General features: G+C 55.5%; 1 protein-coding gene across 1 annotated transcript; it reads right to left on the reverse strand.

The window, feature by feature from the left end:
- Positions 1 to 70: 70 nt before the first annotated feature.
- Positions 71 to 25,159, reverse strand: TECTA (tectorin alpha). Its single transcript, XM_082778182.1, has 24 exons — positions 24,601 to 25,159; positions 23,258 to 23,322; positions 20,668 to 20,801; positions 19,427 to 19,714; positions 16,893 to 17,030; positions 16,404 to 16,569; positions 14,308 to 14,720; positions 13,453 to 14,023; positions 12,285 to 12,877; positions 10,960 to 11,533; positions 9,111 to 9,721; positions 8,230 to 8,791; positions 6,740 to 6,939; positions 5,130 to 5,513; positions 4,216 to 4,502; positions 3,853 to 4,133; positions 3,634 to 3,744; positions 3,330 to 3,532; positions 2,802 to 2,965; positions 2,440 to 2,688; positions 1,747 to 1,909; positions 1,365 to 1,452; positions 1,030 to 1,146; positions 71 to 772 (listed from the first exon to the last, which is right to left on the reverse strand). The coding sequence occupies exons 2-24, from the start codon at positions 23,319 to 23,321 to the stop codon at positions 672 to 674; spliced, it is 6,462 nt and encodes a 2,153-aa protein (XP_082634308.1). The 5' UTR covers position 23,322; positions 24,601 to 25,159; the 3' UTR covers positions 71 to 671.
- Between the last annotated feature and the right edge of the window lie 48 nt (positions 25,160 to 25,207).

The following is a 25,207-nucleotide window of genomic DNA, read 5'->3' on the forward strand; positions in this document are numbered from 1 at the left end:
CCCGACCCTGCTGCCTCCCCACAAAAGACACCGTGACGGCTCTGAGCACGACGAGAGGACTTGGCTCCAGCCCTCTTTTCTCAGGCTCACCCCTGTGGCCTCTCCCCACGCATCAGGACAGGACACCACGTACATCTGGGTTCCCCAAAACCCCAGGAACACGCTTGGCTCTCCACCGTGCACCCCGATGGCTCCCCTCTCCGGAGAGCCACCGGGTGCCGTGCTCCTGAGGTGTGCTGATGTCCTCTGATCCGAACGTGCTCCTCTGGTCCATCACCTGCACCAAAACACCTACCTCTGGCTGGATCCGAGTGCTTCACCGATGTGTCCTGCTCCCTGGGGAGCCCCTCTGAGGGCAAGGACACATGCAAGCGCATGAGTCTGAGCCCATCCTGCTCCACTAACAGGGGTGCTGGGGATGGGGTGCTACAAAAGAGAGCCTGGGAAAAGCTGCAAAGGAAAAACCAAGTCCCACATCCATCCTGACACGCATCCAGCTCTGCCATCACGGTGCCTCCGATGCCCATCCAGGCGCTCATCTGTCTGCTCTCCAGGTCGAGTCCCTCTCCTGCCAGGCCGGTGGCAGGCTCGCTGCTGGGGGTGCTGGCTCCTACCCTACAGAGACTCAGGCTGACGCGAGAACAGTACTTGGCCGGGCAGCGGAGCCGCACCTACAAGGTCGGGTCCCGCGGAGCCACGCACAGCCACAGCCACAGCTGTGCCACCACCACAAGGCTCGCTCGGGCTCGGGGATCCCCCGAAGAGCTGGAGGCTGTTAAGACAAGAAGGAGACCGTGAGCTGGGAGCCTTGAACAGACACAGCACACATCCCCTGAGATGATTGTGCCAAACTGACCCTCTGGATGCTCCACCTCTTAGCCAAGAGGCCACCACCAGCACACGTCACCACTGACCTTGAGAGCCCGAGCCTCATCCCTGTCCCGCTATGAAATGCCACCTTCCTCACGCTGCTGCTCTGTCTCAGAGCAGACCCCCCCACCCATCTCCTCCCAGACCCTCAGGACTTGCCCCTGCAGCTCTTGCCGTCCCCTTGCAGTGTCCCCGTCACGCAGCTGCACAGCGGCCCGTCCGCTCGGCTCGTGCAGATCTGCTCGCAGCCGCCGTTGTCCTCGCACCAGTCTGATCCTGGGGGCAAAAACACGTGGAATCGGGTGGGGGCGATGCTGCTGGACCCCAAGCAGCCCCTGCTTTGGCCACTAGGACCCCCATTCCCTCCTGCAGTGAGAAGTCCTACCGGGGTTTTCGCTCTCCCCTGGGACACTGCCATCACCTCGTGCCACAGAGGTCCCGGTGGGAGGTGGACACCCCCACGCCGTGCCCTTCCCCTGGCCACGTGCACTTACGCTTCCTCCGAATGGGTCCCACCGAGAGGATCTGCTCGTGGGCCTCCTGGGTGAAGGCGCTGGCTGACCGCCGGTGCTGGGGGCAGTTCTGGGCAGGGACAGGGGGTACATCCATCACTCTCAGCCCCTGTCCGAGCCCCCTCTGACCAACCCAGGTCCCAAAAAGACACCCAATGCAGCCAAAGCTCAGGTTATGGACAACCTGCCCATGGCAGAGCTCTCCTCCCCGCACCCAGAGGGAGGTATGGTCCTCCCAGCTTCCTCCTCGATCTCTGGTCACCTCTTGAACAACACATAAACCATGCCCATGGTCTCCTTCCCCAGCTGCAGAAAAGTCCTGACCCACCTCTCCAAGCCAGCCCTCGGTGCCTGCCCCACTTACTATCTTGCAGGAGTATTTCTCTGAGTCGCAGAGCGAGACGGCGCAGTGCAGGTGGACTTCGTCGTAGTCCCCAATGAACTTGAAGACGGTGACATGGAAGCGACAGGTCAGGGACACCCCGTTCTCCTCTATGCCGATGGTGTTGTCCTTCATGTTTTGGCACCTGTGCAAGGTACAGACGCTTGCCGTGGTGCTCCTGCTATCAGGACTCTCTCTGAAGGGACTTTACGCTCCCCTCACCCTCTAAGACTTCTTGTCAGCATAACTCATCCCTACAATATGTATGGGTTTTGGCTGATAGAGAGCTAACCATCGTCATAGTATCTCCTCTGGCACGATGCTTTCCATTTATAACCAAGCCTGGGCTGATATTTTGGCCCTGGCTGGACAGGACAGTGACCCCAGCTGGCCAAAGGGCTATCCCGTCCCATGTGGCACCGTGCTGAGCAATAAATGCTGGGGGAGAGATAGACAAGGAGAGGAGGACGTTCTCCTTGCAGCATTTGTTTTCCCAAATAGCCACTGCACACGATGGAGCCCGGCTTTCCTGGAAATGACTGAACGTCTGCCCGCTGCAGGGATGTTGTGAATGAACTGCTGATTTTGTTCTGACTCAGCACAGCTTGGGCTTTACCTTTTACGCTGCCTTTATCACAGCCCACACGTTTTCTCTTACCCTTCCAGTTCCCTTACCCTCCCTCGATGATGAAGTAGCGCAGCTTGTCGTTGCTGTCCCGCGAGGGGGTCGCGTAGCACTTGTTCAGCATCAGGATCAGGTGGTTGGAGTCGGCCCCGACCACGAAGACCCCCACGTAGAGCACATCCCGCGTGGTCAGCACGACTTCCCCCTGCCGGTACGGGTGCTTGTAGGAGGAGTTCTTGTACAGGGCCATCTTGGTCGTGAAGCTCCCTTCCTGCGTCGGCACGGTCAGGTTAATCACGCTAACGACAAGAAACCAGAACAGGCTTGGACCTACCAAAAGGATTACTCACACCTCATCACCTTGCTGCACGTGCACACCCAGGAGGGGTGGCATCACTCCCCCTGCTCTGACCTTAGCATCGGCCGCACGACCGAGTCCAGGGAGATCTTGATGTCCAGCTCGTAGGCACAGGAGAACTCCACGTTGATGGTCCGGTCCCGGGTGATGATGTTGCCCGTGTTGTTGGCACTTTCGATCCACACCGTGTTCTTGTACACGATGTGTGTGCTGTTAGACTGCAGGAGGGAGCAAACAGTACCCCTCGAGACTGATCGTCTCTGATGGGTGCCTCAGCATCACGGTGTGACCACGGGGGCTCTCCATCTCTATAAAATACCACCTCTGGCCCCAAAGGTTTGTGTACCGCTGCAGTACCTTCCCCTAGGGAGCATCCATACCCAGCAATTCCAGTGTCACCAGCTCAGACCACCCCTTCCTCCCTGACCCCAAAGACCTCAGGGACCTCACAGGTTCCTGAGCCTCCCAACAACTCCTCTTCCTCCTCCTAATCCTCCAGGCTAGGACACAAGTCAGCTGGACAATGAGATCTCAGATCAAAAACTCTGAGAGAAGTCACCTTGGCTCCTTGCCCCATCCCACCTGCACCAGGTTGCCGCAGTTGCCCTTGGTGTTGTTGATCTGGAAGGAGATGAAGTCCTCGCCCTCGATGCCGGGGCAGTGGCGGTCGTTGACTCGCACACCCTCACGCTCAAAGCCCAGCTGGAAGAGCTTGCACTTGGAGATGGACACCTCCATCTGGGCGGCTTTGCAGGTCACCTCCGCATCGATGATGTCGTGGGTGTCTAGGGCAGAAGAAGGGTTACGGGACCACCAGAAAGGACATGGCACACCCAGACCCTACCCCGGCCATCCTTTCTCCCCCTGCTGGTGCAGACGTGCTCACTGTTCCCATAGGGTGGGGGCTCGACGCAGCCACACAGCTCCCCGCCGTCATCCAGCTCGCAGCTCCGGTTGGGGCAGTCGGCGCCTGCACAGGGGTCTTCCACCACTCCTGCTAAACAGCACGAGAAGCGCCGCAAACGGGACCTTTATCCTCAGGCCACGGGGATGGGCGCCATATGGGATGCCCCCGTGGGATCCCAGAGGACCCCGTCTCTCTTACAGCAATTCTCCTTCTCGATCCACTCGGTGCCCAGGATGCCGAAGGTGCGGCACGCCTCGCCGTAGGCGGCCAGCGAGCCGCACAGCTGCACCTTCTTGTGGTTGTAGCAGCCGTCCAGAAAGCAGGACTCGTAGAAGGGCAGCGGGTCCAGGAGGCCGTAGCAGGGCTGGAAGAAGCCTTTCATGTCGGTCAGCTTCAGGCAGTAGCTGTCGCTCTGCAGCTTCTGGATGCGGACGTTGTCGCAGGACGCGGCGTACTGGGAGTACTGCAGCTCGTTGCAGCTGCGGGCACCGGACACGTCGCAGGGGGGACTCGCGATGCGCTTGGCCCCGCTCCCTCCCGTGCCCGGTGGGGATGCCTCACCTCTTCTGCATGCCGTTGGTCTTCCAGCTCTGCGCCAGCAGCACGCTGCTGACCACGGGTTTGCCCCGCAGCGTGGCGTAGTCGTCCGCCGGGTCGCCGTTGAAGTTGCCGCAGAGGCCGCACACCTTGTTCTGCAGCCGCTCGCCGATGGTGATCTTGATGACGTTGAAGCCGTTGTAGCGGATCTGGATGTCGGGGCCGGAGTCGATGACCAGGAAGCCTTCCTGGCTGTAGATCTTGGTGGAAAGCCCCGTGACGAAGGGGATGCTCACGTGGCTGCCGTTCACCTGGCGTGGGAGAGGACATCAGGCTGACGTCCCTCCTGTCCTGTCTGCTGCTGGACAGGAGCGTTGGTCACCCACAGACATCTCTGCAAATGCCTCCCAGTACCCCAAACAGGAAAACATGATGCCTCTGCTTGAGCAGGGGTTGTTGGGCCTTCTCCTTCACCTTGTCCTTCTCCCAACAGATCTCACTCAACCCCTGTTACCCTTAGATGCTTGCATAAGGCTGAAGTGTGTAAGCCCTACAAGCGTGCAGAGGCTCTAGCTGGGGCTCCTCTCCCACCGAGACAGCCACATACAGAGTTCTCCTACCCTAAAAGACCAGGCCTGCGCCCCCCAGCAATTAAACGACAGCTGCACCTCCCCACATGCAGGAGGACGGAAAGACAGGGACAACCTTTGCCTCCTGTCATCCCTTTCATCCTGGCTGGCATCACTTTTCCAAGCCCTATGGACAGCAGTCACATCCCTTGCAAGGAGCTGCTGGTACCAGTGCTACCAGTGACCTGCGTGGCTTTTTGGTCACACATGGGGACAGGTACACTGCCCTTCTTCATCGATGGGCATGGGTGCCTGGCCCCTTCGCTCAGGAGCTGGTTCCCCATGGCCCAAACCTCATCGAGACCTCACCTTGACGGTGTTCCTATCATTGATGAGGATCTGCTCCTCGTTGATGTAGAAGTACACGGGGGAGATGACGGTGAGGTTGGGCGAGGACCACTTGTCGAAGTTGATGATGAGCTGGAAGGAGAAGTCGGGCAGCTTCTGGCAGATGGTGGAGAGCACAAAGGCGCAGTTGGCGGGGAAGCGGAGGAAGGCGCCGTCGAAGGTGCGGAAGACGCCGCCGCCCGCCGCCAGGCAGAAGGAGCTGCGGGTGCTGAAGCAGCCACGGACGCCGTTGCGCGAGGCGCATTCCTCATCCGACTTGCAGTGCCGTGGGTCGCACTGGATCAGGTTCCGTCGGAAGCAGCGGCACCGCCGCGTGCAGTCCCCGTTCCAGAAGAGCTGCTTGGGCTGAAAGACAAACGGGTCACGCCTGGGGAGGGACAGGGACCCCCGCCTGACCCTCCGTGGATGCTCAGCCCGGTTTTATTTCCCTCTGCCTCACAGAGCAGGAAATCTGGTGATGACACACTGAATGCTTGTGCACAGCTGCCAAAATCCCTGCTACCTGCAAGCAGGAGGACACTGCACGTTTCCACTGCCACGGTGACCTCATCTGCCTTGTGCCCAGCACTGTAAATACCTCCTTGTCCCTTTCTCGTGCCCTGCCTGCCAAAATCCAGTCCACCAAGCACCCCATAGGACAATAATGGGGTAAAAGCACACAGAGGTGTGCTTGGCTTGGCAAAGACACTCTGTGCAGAGCAGTTTCACCATAACACCAAAAAAAAAAAAAAAAAAGGAACACAAAACGTGAGCAATGCCACCAGCAAAATGAGCCTGCCAACCATCTCAGCATCATTCTACACAGCTGTGGTCCCGCACACTAAGGAAGTGACCACAGCTACTATTAATAGGGCTGTGCTTATCCACATGCAGAGGACCAAAGGGTCCTGGTGTAAAACAGACAAATAGAACAACTGGCAAGGTAAATTCTGAGGATGGCAATGGCCTCATGCTGGCTTCGAGCCCCTTTTTTCTCCTCGGAGACAGGGATCACCCCGCACCATGACAGTGACTGACCAGAGACCAAGAAGGCACAGCACAGTTCCGTTGGGACCCAACTGTGCTGTGGTGCTTACAGCATCATGATAATTCCACACAATCTCAAGTAATATCTAATAGCTACAAACAAGTAGATTTCATAAGAAACAGTAAACCCACTTCACTTGCAATCCCTAGAAGAACGTTGCCATAAAGTATTGGACTCTGACACCAACTAAAGGCAGCATCCCTGGTCACCAGACTCCTTTCCTACCACCCATTCCCTGCAGGACACCCAAATTGCCCTCACTTAACAGCCACACAACGATTTTGCAGGACAGAAGGATAAGTGGCATGCCAGGGATGACATCTCTCTTCTCTGTCTCCCTGCGCCCCCTGGCACCTCCTGCCCTTTTTTTTCAGCTCGTATTGATTCACACTGAGCTGGAAATGTCAGCACATGCTGCTTGTGTGATCCCTGCTCGTCTCCTCTAAACACCTGCCACCACAGTGACCAGGCACATCGTGACACCTCAAGGGATGTCACACAGGGGCAGCGAGACAGCACAGCGAGAAGGATGTTCCCAACGTACCTCGTAGTATTTTCCATCAGAGTAGCAGCCGCAGTTCTGGGGCAGGATGCAGCTCTTGCCGTTCAGGACGTAGCCGGGGTCACACTGGCAGCCCTCCACGCAGTAGTGGCTGCAGTCGCTCTTGAGCCGGATGGCGGCGCAGCGCGGCTGGCACAGGGACACGCAGCTCTCGTAGTGGCTGTTGGGGGGACAGCTGACGGCTGCAACGTGCAGGGAGAACACGAGGGGTGCAGATTAGCTCCTTGGAGAAAACTGAGGTCTCCTACAAGCTCCTTACATCACCGGCTGCCAGCCAGCATCTCATGGGGAGCGCACAAACCCTCTGGCACTGGCTCCTGCTGAGCCTGGGGCTGGAGGACAGCGGTGCCCAAAGAGCTCTTGGGGGTCCCCAGCCCACACATGGAGCTCCCATGCCCTGGGTACACATGCCAGGGGACGTGCTGCTACTAGCTGGCCTTTGATCCTTATCCATCAGACCTCAAAGCCTAGGGGCTGCTGTGCGCCCAAAGATGCCACCAGTTCACTGGGGTGCTTTTGGGCAGGACACACAGGGTGACAGCTCACGGCCCCTGCCCTGTGGGAGCCTCTGGAGCCAGGAGGTTGTTCGTTAGGAGGAAGAACAACATAAATTTAATTTTCAGTCTTGTTAGCAGTGACAATTACTTCCCAGCTGATTTGCCAGATAGAGCGGCTGCCAGGGAGACGCACGGAGCCCATCCTCAGGAGCTTAATTGGACGTTGCGCTGTAATCTTATTGACTACAGCGAGCGGCTTCATTAGAGCAAACATGTACTCCTGGCTGCGAGTCTCACTAATAAAATTCCTGGGGAACAACAGCAGGATGGATGATGCCTCCTGAACCTGAGGCTTCATCTTCTCTATCCCTGCTCCTGCTGTGCCACACACGGTTCAAAACTACACCCAGAGGACGGAGCACATGGGGACAGATCCAACCCTGGCAAGGACTGGATGGACGCTTGCTGCTTTAGTACTGCAGGGTGGAAACAAGGGAACCCAGGTGCCGATGCCCCAAGTGATAGGGGAACGGGCTCTCAGTTCCCATGGCTCTGCTGCATGGGACAGGCGGGTGTCCATGGGGCGAGGCTGTGCCCATCCTGCCATGGCCCCAAGGTGCTCCAGATCGCCTCTGACACAATGACAAGTGTGACATTGAGATGCCTGTGCAGACCTAGGGCTCACAATTTCTCTCTTCTGTATGCTAGTGATCACACTGAGGACTCAGAGATGGCTAATAACGTGGGGATGGCAACCTTCTGCTGTGCCTGTATGGGCTGCTTTAAGGGAAAACTGCTCAATTGCTGACCTTCAGCTCCACCAACACAAAAAACAAGCATCAGCATTGCACACTTGGCAGAAAGCTTCCTCCTGAACTCCCTTGATGCTGGTGGGGATGGGGATGGATGGGGATGGAAGCTGGGCATCAGCCTGCCCTTTCCTGGTCCCATGGCACTTAGCAGGGTGGCACTTACAGCACGAGGTGAAGTTCCTCCAGCCGGTGACGGCGATGCCCTGCGTTTGGCACGTGCTGGCGTAATTCTGCAGCCAGCCACAGGCCGTTTGCATGGCCCCCCCGTCCACACACGTGTCGAAGAGGCAGTTCTTGTAGAAGAAGCCGGGGCTGATCTTGCTGTGGCACTTGGCAAAGACGCCGCTTTGGCTGGGGATGAGACTGCAGAGCTGCTGGGGCTTCCAGAAGCCTTCCACCTTCCCGCAAGCAGGGCAGCGGTCACCGCAGCCCACCCGGCAGAAGGTGTCCCGCTTTGCCCAGCTCTGGACGAAGTCGGTGACACCGAACGCTGGCATGCCACCCGCGGCCACCAGGTCATCCTCGGGGTTGCCGTTGTAGCGGCCGCAGAGGCCGTAGGTCAGGTTCTGGAAGCTGCGTGGGATGGTGACGGAGAGGAAGGTCTTCCAGTCGTACACCACCTTCAGCCCAAAGTCGGTCTCGACCACGATGTGGAAGCCGAAGGCGAAGATGTTCACTTTGCCCTGGCCCAGCTTCAGGGGCAGGTAGAGCCGCTCGTTGTTGATCTGCAGGGAAGGAAAGGAGGTGGTTGGTGAGCTGGGATGCTCAAACCTTCTGCAGCAGGACACCGAGGTGCTGCTGAAGCAACCAGCCTAGAGCCAGCCTCCAAAACGTGGCAGCCAAAAAGGAAGCCCCCTCCAAAAGCTGTGCCAAGTGGTGGTCTAGGGACAAATATTCCAAGATTTGCCCTTCCTGAACCTGGAAAATCTACTGATACACAACGAACGGTGCACAGGGAACCACCTAGGGGGGTGGGAGGAAGAAATAACCCCTCGTAGATGCTGCACCCACCACCACTCCTTGCCCCTCATGGCCCCCGCTCACCATCACGGTGTATTTGTAGGCGCGGTGGATGACGATGTTGTAGTTGAAGACCTCCACTTCCACTTGCTTCACCCACAGGGCCAGGGAGGTGTCCCGGTCCTCATTCTTGGCCGTGACGGTGAACGTGGGGAAAGTGTCCGACCTCTCGGCCCGTGGCCGGGAGATGGTGGTGCACAGGACCAGGGCGCAGCTGCTCTGGAAGTCGAAAGAGTAGCCGTCAAACGTCAGGTAGTGCCCGTAGCCGGAGACGATGCAGGAGGCGTCCGTGCGGACATGGCAGTAGTAGAGGCCGTTCTCCTCCAGGCAGTACTCGTCGTCCTTGCAGGAGACGTTCTCGCAGTACACGCTGTTGTCCGAGCCGTTGCAGTAGCAGAGGAAGTGGCAGGAGATGTCCATCCAGAAGGTCTGGTTGGTGGCCAGCTGACGGCCCTCGAAGTTGCAGCCGCACTCGCCGCGGGGAACGCAGCGAGAGCCGCGGAGGGCGAAGCCCTCGTCGCACTGGCAGCCCTCTGTGCAGGTGTCTGTGCAGACGGGGCCCGTGGCTAGCGTCTCGCAGGTCTCCACGCAGCTCATGCACTCCTCAAAGTGGCTGTTTTCAGGGCATGTGAGGGCTGGGGGTGTTGGACACAGTGTGTGAGTAGAGAGAAATGTGGACACGGGGTGAGCTGCGACCCATTTTCAAAAAAAAAAAGCAAGAGGGGAAGCTGTCCCAGCGCCCTCCCAACCACCTGGTCTTCCCATCCCCTTTGTGACCCCTTTTTCTCACTGCCATCACCCTCGTCACATTGGAGACACGTGCCAAGCGAAACCTCCTCCTGCTAACCCAGAGGACGTGCCGCCTTCCCAAATGGATGCCTCTCCAAAACCTCCATAATGGAGGCATCCCACTGACTGTGTGCTGCCATGCTGGGGATTTTTCACATTCGCTGCTGAATTATGAATGTTTTCCCATCAACGGCAAGTTTATAGTGACAGCTAAAAACATGCCTTATTCGAATTATCCTCCGGTGATGGCTTACAGTACTGTCAGCCGCCATCTGCGGCTCTGGAATGCTCCTACACCACGTCGTAAAGCTCCTCACATCTCCTGAAATGCCACCATGAAATTGCTTAATTGGGAAATCTGTCTCTGCAGGCAAAGGGACTGCTTAGAAACTGCCATCGGTCCACAGGGTGGCAGGTCCTCATCTTCGGGTCCAAAAGGCATTGTGGTTCTAACACACACCGGTCACCTTCTGGCTTGATGACCCTGGTAAGAGCTCCAGGACTGGGCTTTGCTACCACGCTGCTATGGGAAATGCTGCCCACAGATGAAAAATATGGGAGATGCAGTGTGCTAGCAGCTATGCTCACCACCTCTTTCCTTTCTATGTGCTCCCCAGGAGAGCACTTTGTACACATCAGCCTCTATAGCAGAGGACATCTCCAACAGACAAAGCTCTTTCATGCCGATCTTTGCTTGACTTCTAGGTGAGCGAGTGGGAAAACTGCCCCAGATTGCCAGAGTTCAGGCAATTCTGCCCCATTCATTCACATAATTTCAGACTTCTCATGCTGCCCTAAGTGCTGGGGTGCTGTGGAGCTCCTGAAAACCAGCCAGGTCCAAGCCTCTCTTCCACCAGTTGGTCTGCTGTTGAGGGTTTTCCATCTACTCTATGGAGGAACACCACCAAGGGGTATGCACAAGATGCACAACAGGGGGAAGAGAGGCTGTAATTTCTGGTGGCCCAATAAAAAAAAAAATGCAGTCTACTTCTTTACACCCACAAACTCCTGAGAAACAGACCTTCCCAAGGTGTTGAGGATACTTAAAAATGCCCCAGATAATTAAAAATTTTCCCAGACTCACGGCAAAAGCTGTGGCTCCTCCACTGGCCCACATCCACCTCGGCATTCTTGCAGGCACCAGCGTAGCGCGCCACGGCGTCGCACAGCTCCGACTGGTTGCCTCCGCTCTGGCACAGGCGGAAGAGACACGTCCTGTAGTAGGCCGAGACGTTGACCACGCTGTGACACTCCAGGAAGGAGCTGTTGGTGGGGTCGTTGATGATGCCGCAGCTGGAGCGGCTCCTGTAGGACTTGAGCAGCTCCGAGTCGTTGTTGCATGCCTTGAGGAGGTCCCCGCACTCCCCGTTGCAGATCTCGTCGAACGTGGTCCAGCTCTCCAGGAAGAGCTCCAGGTTGTCCGTGCACTTGCCCTTGGGCAGGCAGAACTCGTCGCTGCTGTTGCCGTTGAAGAAGCCACACAAGCCCCCGGTACAGTTGAAGTAGGCGGTGGAGAGGCGGATCTCCAGGAGCCCGGAGTTGTAGTAGCCGATGCTCAGCAGTCCCTCTGCCTCTGTCACGGTGCCGTTGTCATTACGGTAGATCTCCAGGCGGCCAGAAGGGTGGAAATATGGCAGTTCCACGTCGTAACCATTCACCTGCAAGTAATAAGCGGATCACAATGTGTCAGTAAGGGTGATGTGACTTTGCACAACATTCCCATCTGCTGGCTGCACCGTGACAAGAACACTAAATGCTTCCTGATCCAGGCTCAGTACTTGAAGGCCAGGACCCATTTGCTCCACCCATTGCTCCATTTAACAGTGCCCAACAGAACAGCATCCCACCTGCTCTCCTGTGGCCTTCCTGGCTCAGCACAACAAAGAGCAAAACCTCAGCTGCAATATGGAGTTCCAACAAGTAAGGTTGGGATGCAAAAGGCACAGAGACCTTTGAGTAGGGATATTCCTTCTTTTCCACAGCCATTTTGCTGACCATAAAAACATTATAGCCACCAGCTCTGCTGGCAACAGTGCTGTTAATCAAAATCCAAGAGCTTGCAACATATGGGTGCTAATTTTATTTTCTGCTTGCCCCCAGCCTTGTTAGCTCTTTGATGTGGTTTGCATGGGCTGTGCCATGAGAACAGCATCTCAGTGAGTACCTGTTGCCTTCTGCCTCTACCCACCCAGGGACACGGATGGAAAGTCTAAGGGACAAGGACCATGAGAGGACACGATCCCAGTCCTTCTGCCTCTCACTTTGGAGAGAGTGGATGGACTTTGGCACTTGTGATGGTCCTGACATTGAGGAGCAGTCCAAGGCCATGAACCTACAGCATCCCCAAGGGGACATGGTGCCATGGCACAAGCCACCACCTCCCACCCCAACCCTCGGTGGCACCTTTACCTTGACCTCCGACAGGCTGGTTCCTCCGACCTTCACCTCTTGGCCAACCACCTGGATCCGCACGACGCGCAGCCCGTTGGGAACGTATCCTGGCTTCTTTTGGCTGATGTCCACCTCGATGAAGTCCGGCCTCTCCGCACAGGTTTTGAGCAGCGTGTAGGAGTGCTCCAGCGGATAGGGGAAGGCGACGCCGTCAAACGTCTGCAGCACCTGGTTCTGCCCCACCAGGCACAGGCTCTCCCGCTGGGGGTAGCAGCCCCGGTAGCCGTTCTCTATAGTGCAGACCTCTCCTTCGAGGCAGGTGATGTTGAAGCACTTGGCCTCCCCACCATCCTCGCACTGGCATTCCACCGTGCAGTCCGCCGTGGCCCAAAAAGACTCCCCGACGGCGTAGTACCGGCCGTCCACGTCGCAGCCACATTTTTGCACGGGGATGCAGCGGTCAGCACTGAGGACATGGCCCTCGTCGCACTCGCAGCCCTCAGCACACGGGGAGGTGCAGGACAGTGGGGCCGTCAGGTCCGAGCAGGAGGCAGGACAGCTGCTGGCACACACCGAGTAGTGGCTGTGCTCCGGGCACCGCACGGCCTCTGCTGTGGGTGCAGAGGGGACACAAACAACAGGAGGAGCACGTTACCACATGGTTTGGGGCCACAGACCTCGTTCCTATTGACCCATGGCAGTGGCAGTGTGAAATGACCCAGGGACATCACTTTCCAGTAGACTTGGCCTTGCCATTTCTCTCCTGTGCCTTCCCTATTCCCTTAACGCAAGCAAAAGCTTCTCCAAAATAGTCCCAGCACGGTCAAGCCTCCTGCAGCAATTTAATGCCAAAAGAGGTGGGTGTGCTGAGCAGTGTGCTGCCAGCCAGCCTGCACTCCAGTCCAGCCTCCAACATCACAGCAGCCAACTTCTGCCTGACCTTTTCTACCCTTTTGCTATCACGAGACTCTCACACCACAGAGGGTTGGGATCAATTGGCTTTTGCCAGACCCACTCTGCCTTGAGCAACTCCCTCCTCATTGTTCCTCCCATCTAGATTATCTCCCATTGAGATTATTTCCCATCGGGATTATCTCCCGCTGAGATTTTCTCCCATCAAAATTATCTCCTAGGTATGAAGGTAGGCACCCACAAGCACTCCCAGAACAAGCACCCCGACACTTACCGCATCCCGCCTGGGTGCGCCACTCTCCCACCGGGATGCCCAGGGCTTGGCACACCGCGGCGTACGCCTGCACGGCTTGGCACAGCCCGGTGCCGTTATCCCGCGCGCTGCACAGGTCGTAGACGCAGCTGTGGACGAAGGCGGTGGGGTCCACCACGGCACCACACTCCCACAGCGGCCCGCCACTCTTGTTGATGAAGCCACAATATTCGGGGGAGAAATACAAGGACTCGGTGGTGGCGTCACAGATGCTGCAGTTCTCCACGCAGCCGGGTGAGCACTTTCTCTCGGGGTGAGGCACTCGCCAGCTCTCGCCCAGCTCCGGCACGGACACGGCCAACCTCCCGTCCGAGCGCAGGATGTCGTCCTCGGGGTCTTTGTTGTAATTCCCACAGAGACCGCACGTGCCGTTGATGTACGTGCCAGGAACGGAGACGGAGGCATAGTGTTGCCCATCGTAAGTCACTAGTAAGCCAAAATCGGTCTCCAGAGCTGTGGACAAGCCACTTTGGTAGACTTTTATTGCTCCCAGCTCCAGGGAGATGGGTAAGGACACCACCAAGTCATCCACCTGCAGGAACACAACCGCATAACTGAGACATTGTATGAAATAGCAAGAGGTTTCAGAGGGGAGCAGTACAACCCTGTGTTTACAGATGGGTGCAGAAGGTCAGCCAGCCATCAGTAAGCTTCAGGCCTCTGTTGACCCATGGCTTTGCCACCAGTGCTTTCCACCCCAAGGGACACACAGAGCCAAGAAGCACCATCCCACGGTCTTGGGGCTGCCAGCACAGTCCCACCATCACCTTGGAGGACCCAACCCATCAAGTTCACCCCATTCAATGAGGCTCTTACCTTTGCTTTCCCAAAGCTGCCCTTGGGGAGGACGATCTTGTGTGAGTAGACCTCCACAAAAATGTCCCTCAGCCAGGAGACGGAGGAGCCGCCTCGGTTCTCGTTCTTGGCCTCCACGTTGAAGTAGGGCAGCTGGGAGCCTGGCCAGCACTGCCTGGCGAGGAGGTAGGAGCAGGAACCCTGGAAGTGAAAGAGGAAGCCGTCGAAGGTGTGGTAGTGCGGATCTCCGAACACCACGCAGGTGCTGCTCTCCACCGGCACGCACTGGAAGAACTTGATCTTCGGTTCGCACTCTTCAAAGGGGCCGCAAGCCACCTCCTGGCAGAAGATCTCATTGTTGAAGTCCAGGCAGCGGCACTTGGTGGTGCAGTTTGAGTTGTCCCAGAAGATTTCCCCTTGACGGAGAAACTGTCCTAAAATTGCATGAAAGAAAAAGGAAAAAAAAAAAACAATGTGCTGCATCACTTTTCACTTTTCTTAACAGAGGAACCTCAAACACAGTTGGAGGCATGGTTACATCAAAACATGAATTCCTCAGACAAGGCTACGGGTCCTACAGAGAGGTCTGCAGGTCGTATGACCACAAAGGGACGTGCTGCCGGGCTCCTCAGCCGCTTTCTGCACACTGCTGGCAAAGCAATGCTATCACAGCTGAGCTTGCAGTGCGCCCTGCATCCTTTTTGAGACCTTCCCACACCGAAGTGCAGCAGTCGGTGTGAGCACCATGTGGGCTGGCCGATTGGTGGGCTATTTCTCCTGGGTTTGAGTCCTTCCACTGTTACCAGAATTCAGTCCCAGTCCAAAAAAGCTCATAGTGTTAGGAGACCAAAGAGCTGCTGGTAAGTAACTTCCACCCCACACGTCGGATCCGATGAGCGATCCCCCAGCCAGCAGACGTGAGATGGCAGAGTAAGGGTGGCAGACACCCATGTGAGCTTCCTCCCCTCCATATGGCTGTCTTTCACACCTCTCCTTCACGCGGATTGCACCGTGCACGCTGCCTCTGCTTTACCTCTCCTAAACTTTTTGTTCTCTTCCCCGCCTGCTACAAAAAAATGCTGTTTTACAGTTCCCTGTGACGAACATCTCCTTAAGTGAGATCTGCTCGCAACGGCTCCTGCACCAACCATCCTGCTGCGTGCGATTGCAGCAAACTGGAATTTTAGGATCGGTGAACCCAAAACCATTCTGGGGCTGCAAGAGCCTTTGGGTCATCCAGGTCGTCTTTGGAACAATCCTAAACCAGGCCATAAGGAAGCAGGGCAGCCCAGAGCTGTGACATCTCCAGCATCCAGCAGAAAGTGACAACTCCTTCGTTACACAGACTCCAGGAGTACAGCGGGTGCTCCTGACAGCTTTGTTTGTCAAAGGGCAATGCAGTGATCTCTCCGTAGCACAGACCCCATGATGTCTCATTTAATCCCTTTACATCTCCATGCCACCAGTGACGCATGCACAGACACTGCAGTTGGTGCAGGGGCATGGAATTTATCACGCCCCCAAAAAAACACCATAGAAACAAGGGAAATGGGACCACTCTGTCAGCTTCCCCATCCCAGGGACAAGAGGGCACAGCTGTCCCCAGGTCTTTCTCATGAATAAAACAGTCTCACAGAAAACCCCATCTAAGAAAATTATTGAAGTATTTCTCACATCTCCATCAGCACTGCAGCAATTAATCGAGACAACCTCCAGGTGTTGTTTGATTCCTGAGAACCCCTCGAGCCCCATCAGCCCTGGACTGTGTGCGTCCAGGCAGCAGAAATGGAGGCTTTTAGCAACGCCTTGCTGACGAAACCACGGGAGTGAAACCAAGCAAGCACTGGCGACAGCTTTGTTCACTGGTGGTTGAAGCCTCCCAAAGCTTTATGGGCCCCTCTTGTTTTTCTCAGAGCTTCCAAGTCAGGTCTCATTTACACTGAGAATTGGCCAAAAACATGCATTCTCCAGCCGTCCAAGAGTCAGCACGTAGGGATGCACCAGAGTTGGACAAGACATGCCCACGCAGAGACAAATGACAAACCTCTCTGTCCCCATGACCTTTGGCCATTCTGCACCCCAAAACTTGTAAAAAGGCATTGCTATTTCTCTCTTACCTCTCAGGCTGCAGCCGTTGGCCGGATCTATTTCTCTGCCATCTATTTTGAAAGCCCAACGCCCAGGCACATTAACGTTGGTCGTTTCCTCTATATTGACTATGTCTGGGGTTCTGGAGCCTGGGATGCTGAAGAAGTTGGTGAGGTTTCCACCGTTGAAGCCAGCCTAACACAGGGAGAGAAAAAAATCCATCACACATCCATCCTCCTCGCAGGAAAACAAGGCTGCATTTCTGCACCTCTCTGCTTGCAATAAATCCTGAGTATGCTGTCTTTCATCTCAAAGTGTTTTTTTCAGGAATCTCAGTTTTCAGGTAGTTTGGATGTGAGTGAAAATCTCCGCAGGCACTACAAGCAGTACAGATCTATGTTTACATTTTTATGTAGGTTTAAATCTAAATGTATGCAAAAAAAAAATTACATCAGCAAAGCTGTGGGCAACTATCAAAGAGCTGGGGAGAGCTGAGGACATGGGACCCAGAGCCTCACCTGGGCCATCACCCCGCCGAGCCCGGTCAGGGGGTCCCCTCCGCTGGCCGTCCCCGTGGTCCAGCTGATTTCCTGGTAGTTAAATATGGCAAAGGACGACACCCCGTCGGTGATCAGCACAGCTTGAAAAGTGTTCACCTGGGGAAAACATCAACAGAGTCACAAGGTGAGGTGGCTTTTCTCCTGATGCCCTTCTGCCACGCTCATCCTTTGCCTGGGAGAGCTGCAGGAGCATGGCAGGGACTGGGATCAGGAGCAGAATGGGACCCGAACACGCTGCCTCTCGGTGCTGTGCTGCCAGCTGCCCCCATCCCCACCAGCCCTTCCATCTGGGAAGGCAGCAGTGCTGTCTCCAATCCAGTTCAATGCCAATAGATGGCAGCAAGAGAATGAGCTTGTGGAAAACAAGCCCTCAGCAGGGCTCGGGCTGCTGTGACCTGTTATCTTCCATTACCCTGCCTTAGCTTTCTTCCTTGACGTGTTTTCTTACCCAGTTCCCTGCTGCATCCATATTCCACAACGCTACCGGTGCGTTACAGCCAAGGCAGCCGTGTGGATTGTGTTTTGCCTGGCTGCCACATCCCATTGCTACCTGCTAAATCTGCTGATCGGGCCCTTCCTTTGGTTGAAATGACTCTGCATTTCCAGCCCCAAACACTCCAATAAATTCAAAAAAACTGCAAGCCCTGTACAGGAAGAGCATGGCCAGCAAGGGCAGCATAAAACGGAGCTCTTCATTTTGCAGTTGCATGTAAATCCAGAGGCAGAATTCACCCATGGGAACATCAGAGAATCACAAAATACTCGGGGTGATGGATCATCATTCCAGGGGTGATGGAAACATGATGGATCCATTCCAAATCACAGCAGAGGACAAAGCATGCACTGCACCTCTTACAGAGGTCTCCCTCTGGACCTGATGTCCAGAAAAATGTCTTTCTTTGCACTGCTACCAGGGCTGTGGGCAGCCCTTGGGACTCTCACTGCAGGCTGCAGACCACAGCACACCCAGAACGTCCCCAGCATGGTGAGACAGAGCAGTTTTCTGCCTCCCACCACCTCCTCATCCTGGCTGGAGGTCTGTGATTGCTTTCCAGCAGAGACAGCACGTTACTCCAAGCCGGAGCATACTCTGCCTCTGCAAAAGCTACTGTGGCACCAAGAGGGGCAGACCCTTTTCTTTTGGCCCCAGGAGGTTGCAGATCTCCAATATTCCTCATTAGGAATACGTTCACCAACCACAGAAACTTCCCAGTCTGGCACTTGTGGACAGAAATGCATTGAGCACCCTAACCCTATGGAAATAAATAAATAAATAAATAAATAAAGCTCTTGTAAACCAAACCCATTTGCTCCGGAGTCACTGAGAAACTGCAACTGCAGCATCCCCAAGGCCACATTTGCAAAATTGTTTTCTGCAGCGATTCTGCACTGCGATGAATTTCCTGCTTAAGTTGCATTGTGCTATTCCACGTGCCAACCCTGAGCCTTGGCCGCTACCGAGTGGGAAGACTGCTCTATAACAAAATAAATTGCATTGTGTTGCAAATGTAATTCCTCGGGCAATACACGAACCTCTATATTGCTTGCTGTCTGCAAATATATATATATGTGTTTTTTTTTTCTGCAAGTGCTGCCAGGACTGGCAACAAATATGCATTAAATTTTGAGCCTCTCTAACAAATGGAAAAGAGCTGAATTGTTTAGCAGAGCCAACTCCTCGAGACAGAAGCGGCAAACTTCTGGCACTCGCAGAATGCACACAAATACTAAAAATTACTTTCCCAAACAACAGTCTGGGAAACAGATCTTACTTGCTGCCTGCACCCCAGCCTCCTGTGAGGTCCTGCCAGTGGCACAGATCCCCCAGTGCCAGCTGCTCGCAGCAGTCTGCAAGCCTTTCATGTCTGCAAAAACATCTCAGCACCATCGCTATCCTCAACGATGGGACCTTATGGAAATAGAGACCACAGCCAAAATCCACGTGTGGCTCTGGTCAGTCTGGATGGGTCAGCTGTCAGCACAGAGCATCCAGCAGCCCCTCTGAGTTTCCCCTTTCTGTTTCAAGCACAGGTTTTCAGAGCAGCTGTCCCCTCCCTTACACCAGATGCCCTCGCTGCCCCCTTGAATTAGCGCTGTGCCACAAGAAGAGCCACCAATATTTGGAGCAGAACCTGGGCTCCTGCACAAAGGCTTTTAGTCCGAGGTGCCCGTCCACAAAAATATCTCTGCATTACCACTGTGCTCAAGGCACGGAGGGAGGCTGGCATCTGCACAGCCACAACATGATTGAGGCTGAATGATCCTCAGCAGCGTCAGAGCCGTGTCTTGGCACTCTGCCTGCCAGCCGATGCTGTCCCTGGAGCTCTGCAAGCACTGAGCAGGGCTCGTAGACAGAAGGACAGGAGCCTGGTGCCCAGCTACAGGAGAACAAAGCGACCTACCCAGCCTTACACCCCGGTATATATTTGTACACAGATGGATGCACAACCATGTAACACCACCCAGCGAGGCACACGGCCGATTGCCCCTACCGGCGTCGTGCTGCTCCCTCCGTAGAAAGTGACCTCCTCCCAGGTGACGATGAAGACCCAGGTGGCAGAGAAAGAGGACATGTCCTTGAAGTGCTTGCGGATGTCTTTGGAGGCTCTCCTCAGCAGCTCGGGGTCCGTGCTCTCCCTGTAGTAGATCTCCCCGCGGATGCCGTTGTGCACGTCTGCCCAAAAGGGCGCGACGAAGGCCCGGCCGTCCGTCAGGGGGAAGGCCTCCGGGGTGAACTGGCTGACCAGGGCGTTGAAGGAGATCACGCCGTTGTTGTTGACCTGTAAAGAGGACAAGGGGATTGGAGAAAGCCCTAGCAGCAAGCTGCTGGGGCATCAGAAAACGTGGGGTGAGCATTTTGGAGGGGGATGGTTTATGGGAACGGCAGCCCATGAGAAGTCCTAAACAAGAGGGAATGGCCTTAAATTGTACCAAGAGAGGCTCAGGTTGGAAATGAGGAGATATTTCTTCTCTGAAAGAGCAGTCAGGCATTGGGACAGGTTGCTGAGGGAGGTGGTGGAGTCCCCATCCCTGGGGGTGTTCAAGGAAAGGCTGGACACGGTGCTTAGGGACAGGGTCAGTGGTGACATTGGCGGTAGGGAATGGTTGGACCAGATGATCTTGGAGGGCTTTTCCAACCTTCATGACTCTGGTTCTGTGATTCTATGATCGAGGCACATACACCCTACTGGTGGAGGCCAGCACTCTCACGAAGGCTGCATGCAGGAAGCCCCAGGCAGGACAAAACCCTGAAAAGCCTACAAAAACTGCCCAGCTTCACCATCCCCGAGCACCGCCTGCAGGAGCCCCTTTTCCCTCTGCCAGGATCTTGCTGCTCCATCGCTTGCAAACAGCAGCAGCCTGCCCTTGTCGTGGGCACCTCCACGTGCGGCCAAACCACCACCTCTTTTTTCCTTGTGGGTCTCTGCGTGTTCTTGTTTCTTGTCATGTAACAGGAATAATGTTCCTTGTGTCAAGCCCTGAGCTTTGCTGTACCATTTAATCACCTACAAAGACAATTTATTGCCTTTTATATTCCTTCCCCTTGAACATTAGCCCATTAACTATACCTTTGACTTTCTTAATCATAAAACCTATCAGTTCATGAAATCTAAGAACTTGTCAGGTGGGTGCTAATAAATCTTCCCATTCCTGACGACAGCGAGAGCGCGTTTAAAATGCAGCAGCTAATGGCTAGGAAAAGAATAAAAGGAAGGTCTGCTGCTCTGCTTACATAAACGCTTCTGTACGGGGCTCCAAAAAAGATGAACGGGATGGAGAGCTTGATCTCGGGAGAGCTTCCATCATCGACTTTGGGCGTCCTCGTGTCGTTGTGCCAGAAGGGATACAGGCTTGCCATGGCGTGAGCTGCGAGGAGAGAGAGGAGGGAGTCCTTACGGCTAAGTGGGGACCGGTCCTGACTTTTTGGAGAGGGCACGGTGGGGGCCGTGGCTTTGCCTGCCCCCAATGGCAGGGGCAGGAGAGAGAGCATCGCCCAAGGGTCCTTTGGGGCCAAGCCACCACCAGCCGCGCTTACAGCTCCCAGCAGCACGTTTTGCTTTCTCCATGACTGTGCCCAAGCCTGTGCTTCAGCTTCACATTGCTACAGCACCCACAACAGCCCCGCTCTCCCCAAGATGTGCCGGAGGTGCTGCTCCGTGCCGTGCTCAGAGAGACCAACTGAGAGCCAGGCAACCCCATGGCCACGCTCCTCCTGCCCGTGCCCCCAAAGCAGGGCTGGAGCACCAGGGGCAGTGCCCTTCTTGGCACAGGCAGGTTTCCTGCTAAAAGGCTCTGCTGGTGAGCGTAACTGCCTCTCCTGGAAACATTTTAGGAGATGCTTTTGATGTGTGGCAGCACAAGCCTGCTGCTTTCTACCAGACTAAAATCCATTTTCCAATCAGCTCTCGTCACAAGCAGACACTTCTGTCCCCAGGGCACGTGTCCTTCTCCGCTGCAGCCCCTGCCAGGTCTCTGCCATCGTCTCATCCCCTGTTTTTGTCAGCTGCCTACCAGCGTGGCTCCTCACCCAGCAAACGGGGACTTTGTGCCCTTTCCTCCCCCTCCTCCCCTCTTTGATGTAGAAGAGCAGCGCGCAGCCCTCGTGACATTCGATCACAGCTGTTGGGAGCCACCGGGCTCCGAACAATCACGGCTCTGTTTACCTCGATTCGGGACATGCTTTTATTTCCTAGGTCCCAACCTGTGCCCCTTGGAGGCCTCCAGCTGCAGACAGCTTGCTGGATGGGGCCAGGATGCTCTCTTCAAGCATCCTCCTCAAGGCTGCCCAGCCAGCATCACCGGCTGACCCCTCTTCGTGTCTCCAACCCAGCCTTAAGGGGGATGGAAACAAGGGGAAGCCTTTTCTGACCTGGCTGCATCCTAAAAAAAACACACACACAACCCAAGTGCCCCGCCAGACATAAAGGGAGGCGACATTTGACAGCGTCCGTGAGCCTGGTTTCACAGATATATCCAAAAACTCCTCGCTGGCAGCCTGTAAAGCCAGTCATTTCACAGCTGCTACACAACTGACGGGTTATTACAGCCGAGGCAGAGCTCCCAGACGCAGATTTGACTTCTTCTCTAAACAGGGAGCTCAGCACAAACTTCCCAGGGCTGGCTCCCTCAGCAGTGCTGGTGCAGCACCGCGGCGCTTTGCATGCGGCACGGCGCCTCGCCGAGCACCGCTGGGCCCCGCCGATAATGATTTTTGCCTGGGTGGCGTTTCTCATGGCTGAACCAGTCGGCCTCATTTTCCGCCTGAGGACGCAGAGCCCCAGCTCGTGCCTGACAAGCTCAGCCCCACGGCACCTCAGCCGCCGGCTTGGGGAACGGCTTCAGGATTTCCCGGCTCCCTGTTTCCATCCTGGAGGTCCTGGGCTCAGCCCCACGCCCAGCACTGGCCACAGGGTGCAAATCTGCCACAATACCAACCTAACGTGGCTTTTCCAGTCCGTAGCAACTCAGCTTGCCCTTCTTTAAATTAACACGTAACCAAAATTAATCACCCCATGAGACTGGGGAGCTGCTCCTGCGCTTTTCACCACCCTATCAGACCACGGCTCAGGGCTCCTACCGACCCCAGGCAGGTCACCAGGACTCTTCCAGCCTGATTTTCCAAACCTCCTCCTCACACAAAGCTGTGAGAACTGGGCAGGAGCTGCTGCAGATGCCCCTGAGACCCCACCAGGCTATGGGCACCTCTGCTCCTGCTCATCCCCAGCAGGTGCCCAAGGGAAAACCTGGCTACGAGCAAACCCTGACATTTTGCTGCTGCTCATTGATTGACTCCTTAGGTGGCATTGGCTGGTCGTAAGAAATTCTTCATGCTTTATTCTGTAGCACTGGCAATACTGCTGCAACCTCTCCAATGCACCCTGTGTGCGCACACCGACCTCCCCCCGATCTACACACCCATACATAAAGTGCTCAGTGAGGCCCGGATACCTGTCGGCTTTGCTGCTGACTTCGTATTCAGAGCAGCACGCCGGCTCCTCATTTAGCCTAAACTCCCCGTGCTTCATTGCTCTCAATGAGGCGAGGGCCATTTGCACAGGCGGGAGATCCGTCTCCGCCACGCACCCTGTCCCTGCTGCAGATCTGGCACCGGTGCTCACCCAAAGGGGCACACAAATCTCCCCATGTGGCCATCACCCTTCAAACCCGCCAGCCCTCTGCCCCAGGGAAATGCTAAATCCACCCTTGCACTTGCTCCAACCAAGGGAAGGGGAATTTTCAGGGTGAAAATCACCGTATTTCGTGGTCCCAGGGCACGGCACTGCTCTGAAGCTTTCCCCTCTCAGCCAGGGAGCGGTACTAACCTTGGTGCCGCATGGTCATCACCAGCAGGGCCACCCAGGTCCCGAGAAACGATCGTTTGTTCATCCTAAAGGGCAGAAAGAAAGGAGGACACGCATCACTCCCCTGGGAAATCCCATCCCCAACCAGGCGCTGGGGGGATGCTCGGGTGGTGCAGAGCTGCGGGTCTCTTGCCCACCGAGCAGACCCAAGATGCCTCCTTCGTTAAGGGCCATAACGAGACCTCCCTGGTGCTAATGGGAGATCGCCCTTTGGGTATGTCACGACAAGCCCATAACCACATGGAAGAGCTGCTAATTTCAGGAGGTGTCGGGAAGTTGCCAAGAGCCCGGTGTGTCCCCGTGGTTCGGAAGCAATTCCTGCCCCCCAGGGGGGAGCCTTGGGCCACGGCCCCACCAGGACCCCGGGGTGGCTGCTGGCACAGCGATCCCCAACACCTCGGGCTGGAATGAAGGAAGCACAAACATTTACACAGCTGGGCACCTCTTGCTGTACAGGAATCAATGAGCGAGACAGGAGCAGACACGAGGCTGGGAAACGGGAAGCGAAGCCCTGTGCCAGCTTTAATTCCTTCCGTGCCTAATGCAATTTGTTCGTCATTATTAATCCAATCGAAGGTATCGCTAAAACACATGCTTTGATTTCTTCGCCCGTCGCTTTCGCTCGCTGCACGTAGGCACGGCTCGGGCACAGCTCGCAGGAAGGTATCGACTGCTCCCAGCGTGTGCGTGCAGGAGTAGATGAGCGGCTTCAAACTACACCCAAAACCTCGTGTGCAGCCTGCCTACACCAGGCAGGATCAGTTTCCCTTCATATGGCCCATAAGCTGCAATTGCATGGCCACGATGGCCACGAAACACAGCATCTCTGCAGGCTCACCCATGGGATTTATTCCTATAACCAACAGGGAGCAACAGATGTGGCTAGTTCTGATTATTCACACATAAAACCCAGGGGTACATCAGGGGACATGGCTTTGGGAAACCCAAAGCCCCGTGCGAGGGGAGTTTCTCCCTGCCCCACTGCTCAGGGCACCGCTCACGGCCACAATCTGCTGCCCACGACCTAGCTCCTAGAAAAACTCATTCCCCCAAGGAAAAGCTTCACCATATTCCCTACTTCGGAAGGCAGAAAGCAAGCAAGAGGATGTTAGAGAGGTGGCAAATCCCAGTCGCTGTGGGTTTGTTAGCAAAGAGCAGGCAGGACTAGCAGGGACTAGAGCAGCCTGAGAACAAGAGCAAGCCCAGCACCGCTTGGGTGCCACATAAAGATATCACTTAACGTGCCCTATACAAAAATACAATTTATTTATTTTTTTTTTTAGGTATGGAAAAAAATTACCAACCTGCTTCGTAGGCGAGAGGAACAAGGAGGTCTGAAATATTAGACCGGTCTTGGTAGAACAGGGAGAAGGCTTAGGTCAACGCAGAACGCATGCCGCTGCTCTTTTGCCAATTATTGCCGACGAGTGGAGCGACGTCTCAGTCCCCTTGCTCTGGCAATTGAAAAGTCCCTTTTCGTCAATGCTGGTTCGGGGCTGGAGGAGTGTAGAGTTGCAAATCACGAGCGGTGCCTCTATTGATAACCAGCGGGCTAATCTGGAGATCAGATTCTGGCCTGGAGAGGGAGAGGAGCCGCTTTCTTCCCCAAATGCTCACCCCTCAGGTGGGTGCAGGTGGAAATGTCAGCTAGCCGGAGCTGGGCTTGCGGCCGCTCTGCTCAGCATTGCCTTTTGCTAAAGAAAAAAAAAAAAAGAGAAAAAAAAAAAACTCAAAGAATTGAGCCCCTTCCTCCTTTGTGTAAGTGAAGGAAAAAAAAAAAGCCCTCTATATAGTGTTACAGGATTAGCATTAACAGTGCGAGGCTTAGAGCACCATTCACAGGCAGCGCCCCCAAAGCTTCAATGCTCTTACTTTTCCACCAAAGTCTTGCTCCGGTTTCTCAAGCACAAC

Source organism: Aythya marila (genome assembly GCF_965140915.1).
Source record: "Aythya marila genome assembly, chromosome: 23".
Classification (NCBI taxonomy): Eukaryota; Metazoa; Chordata; class Aves; order Anseriformes; family Anatidae; genus Aythya; species Aythya marila.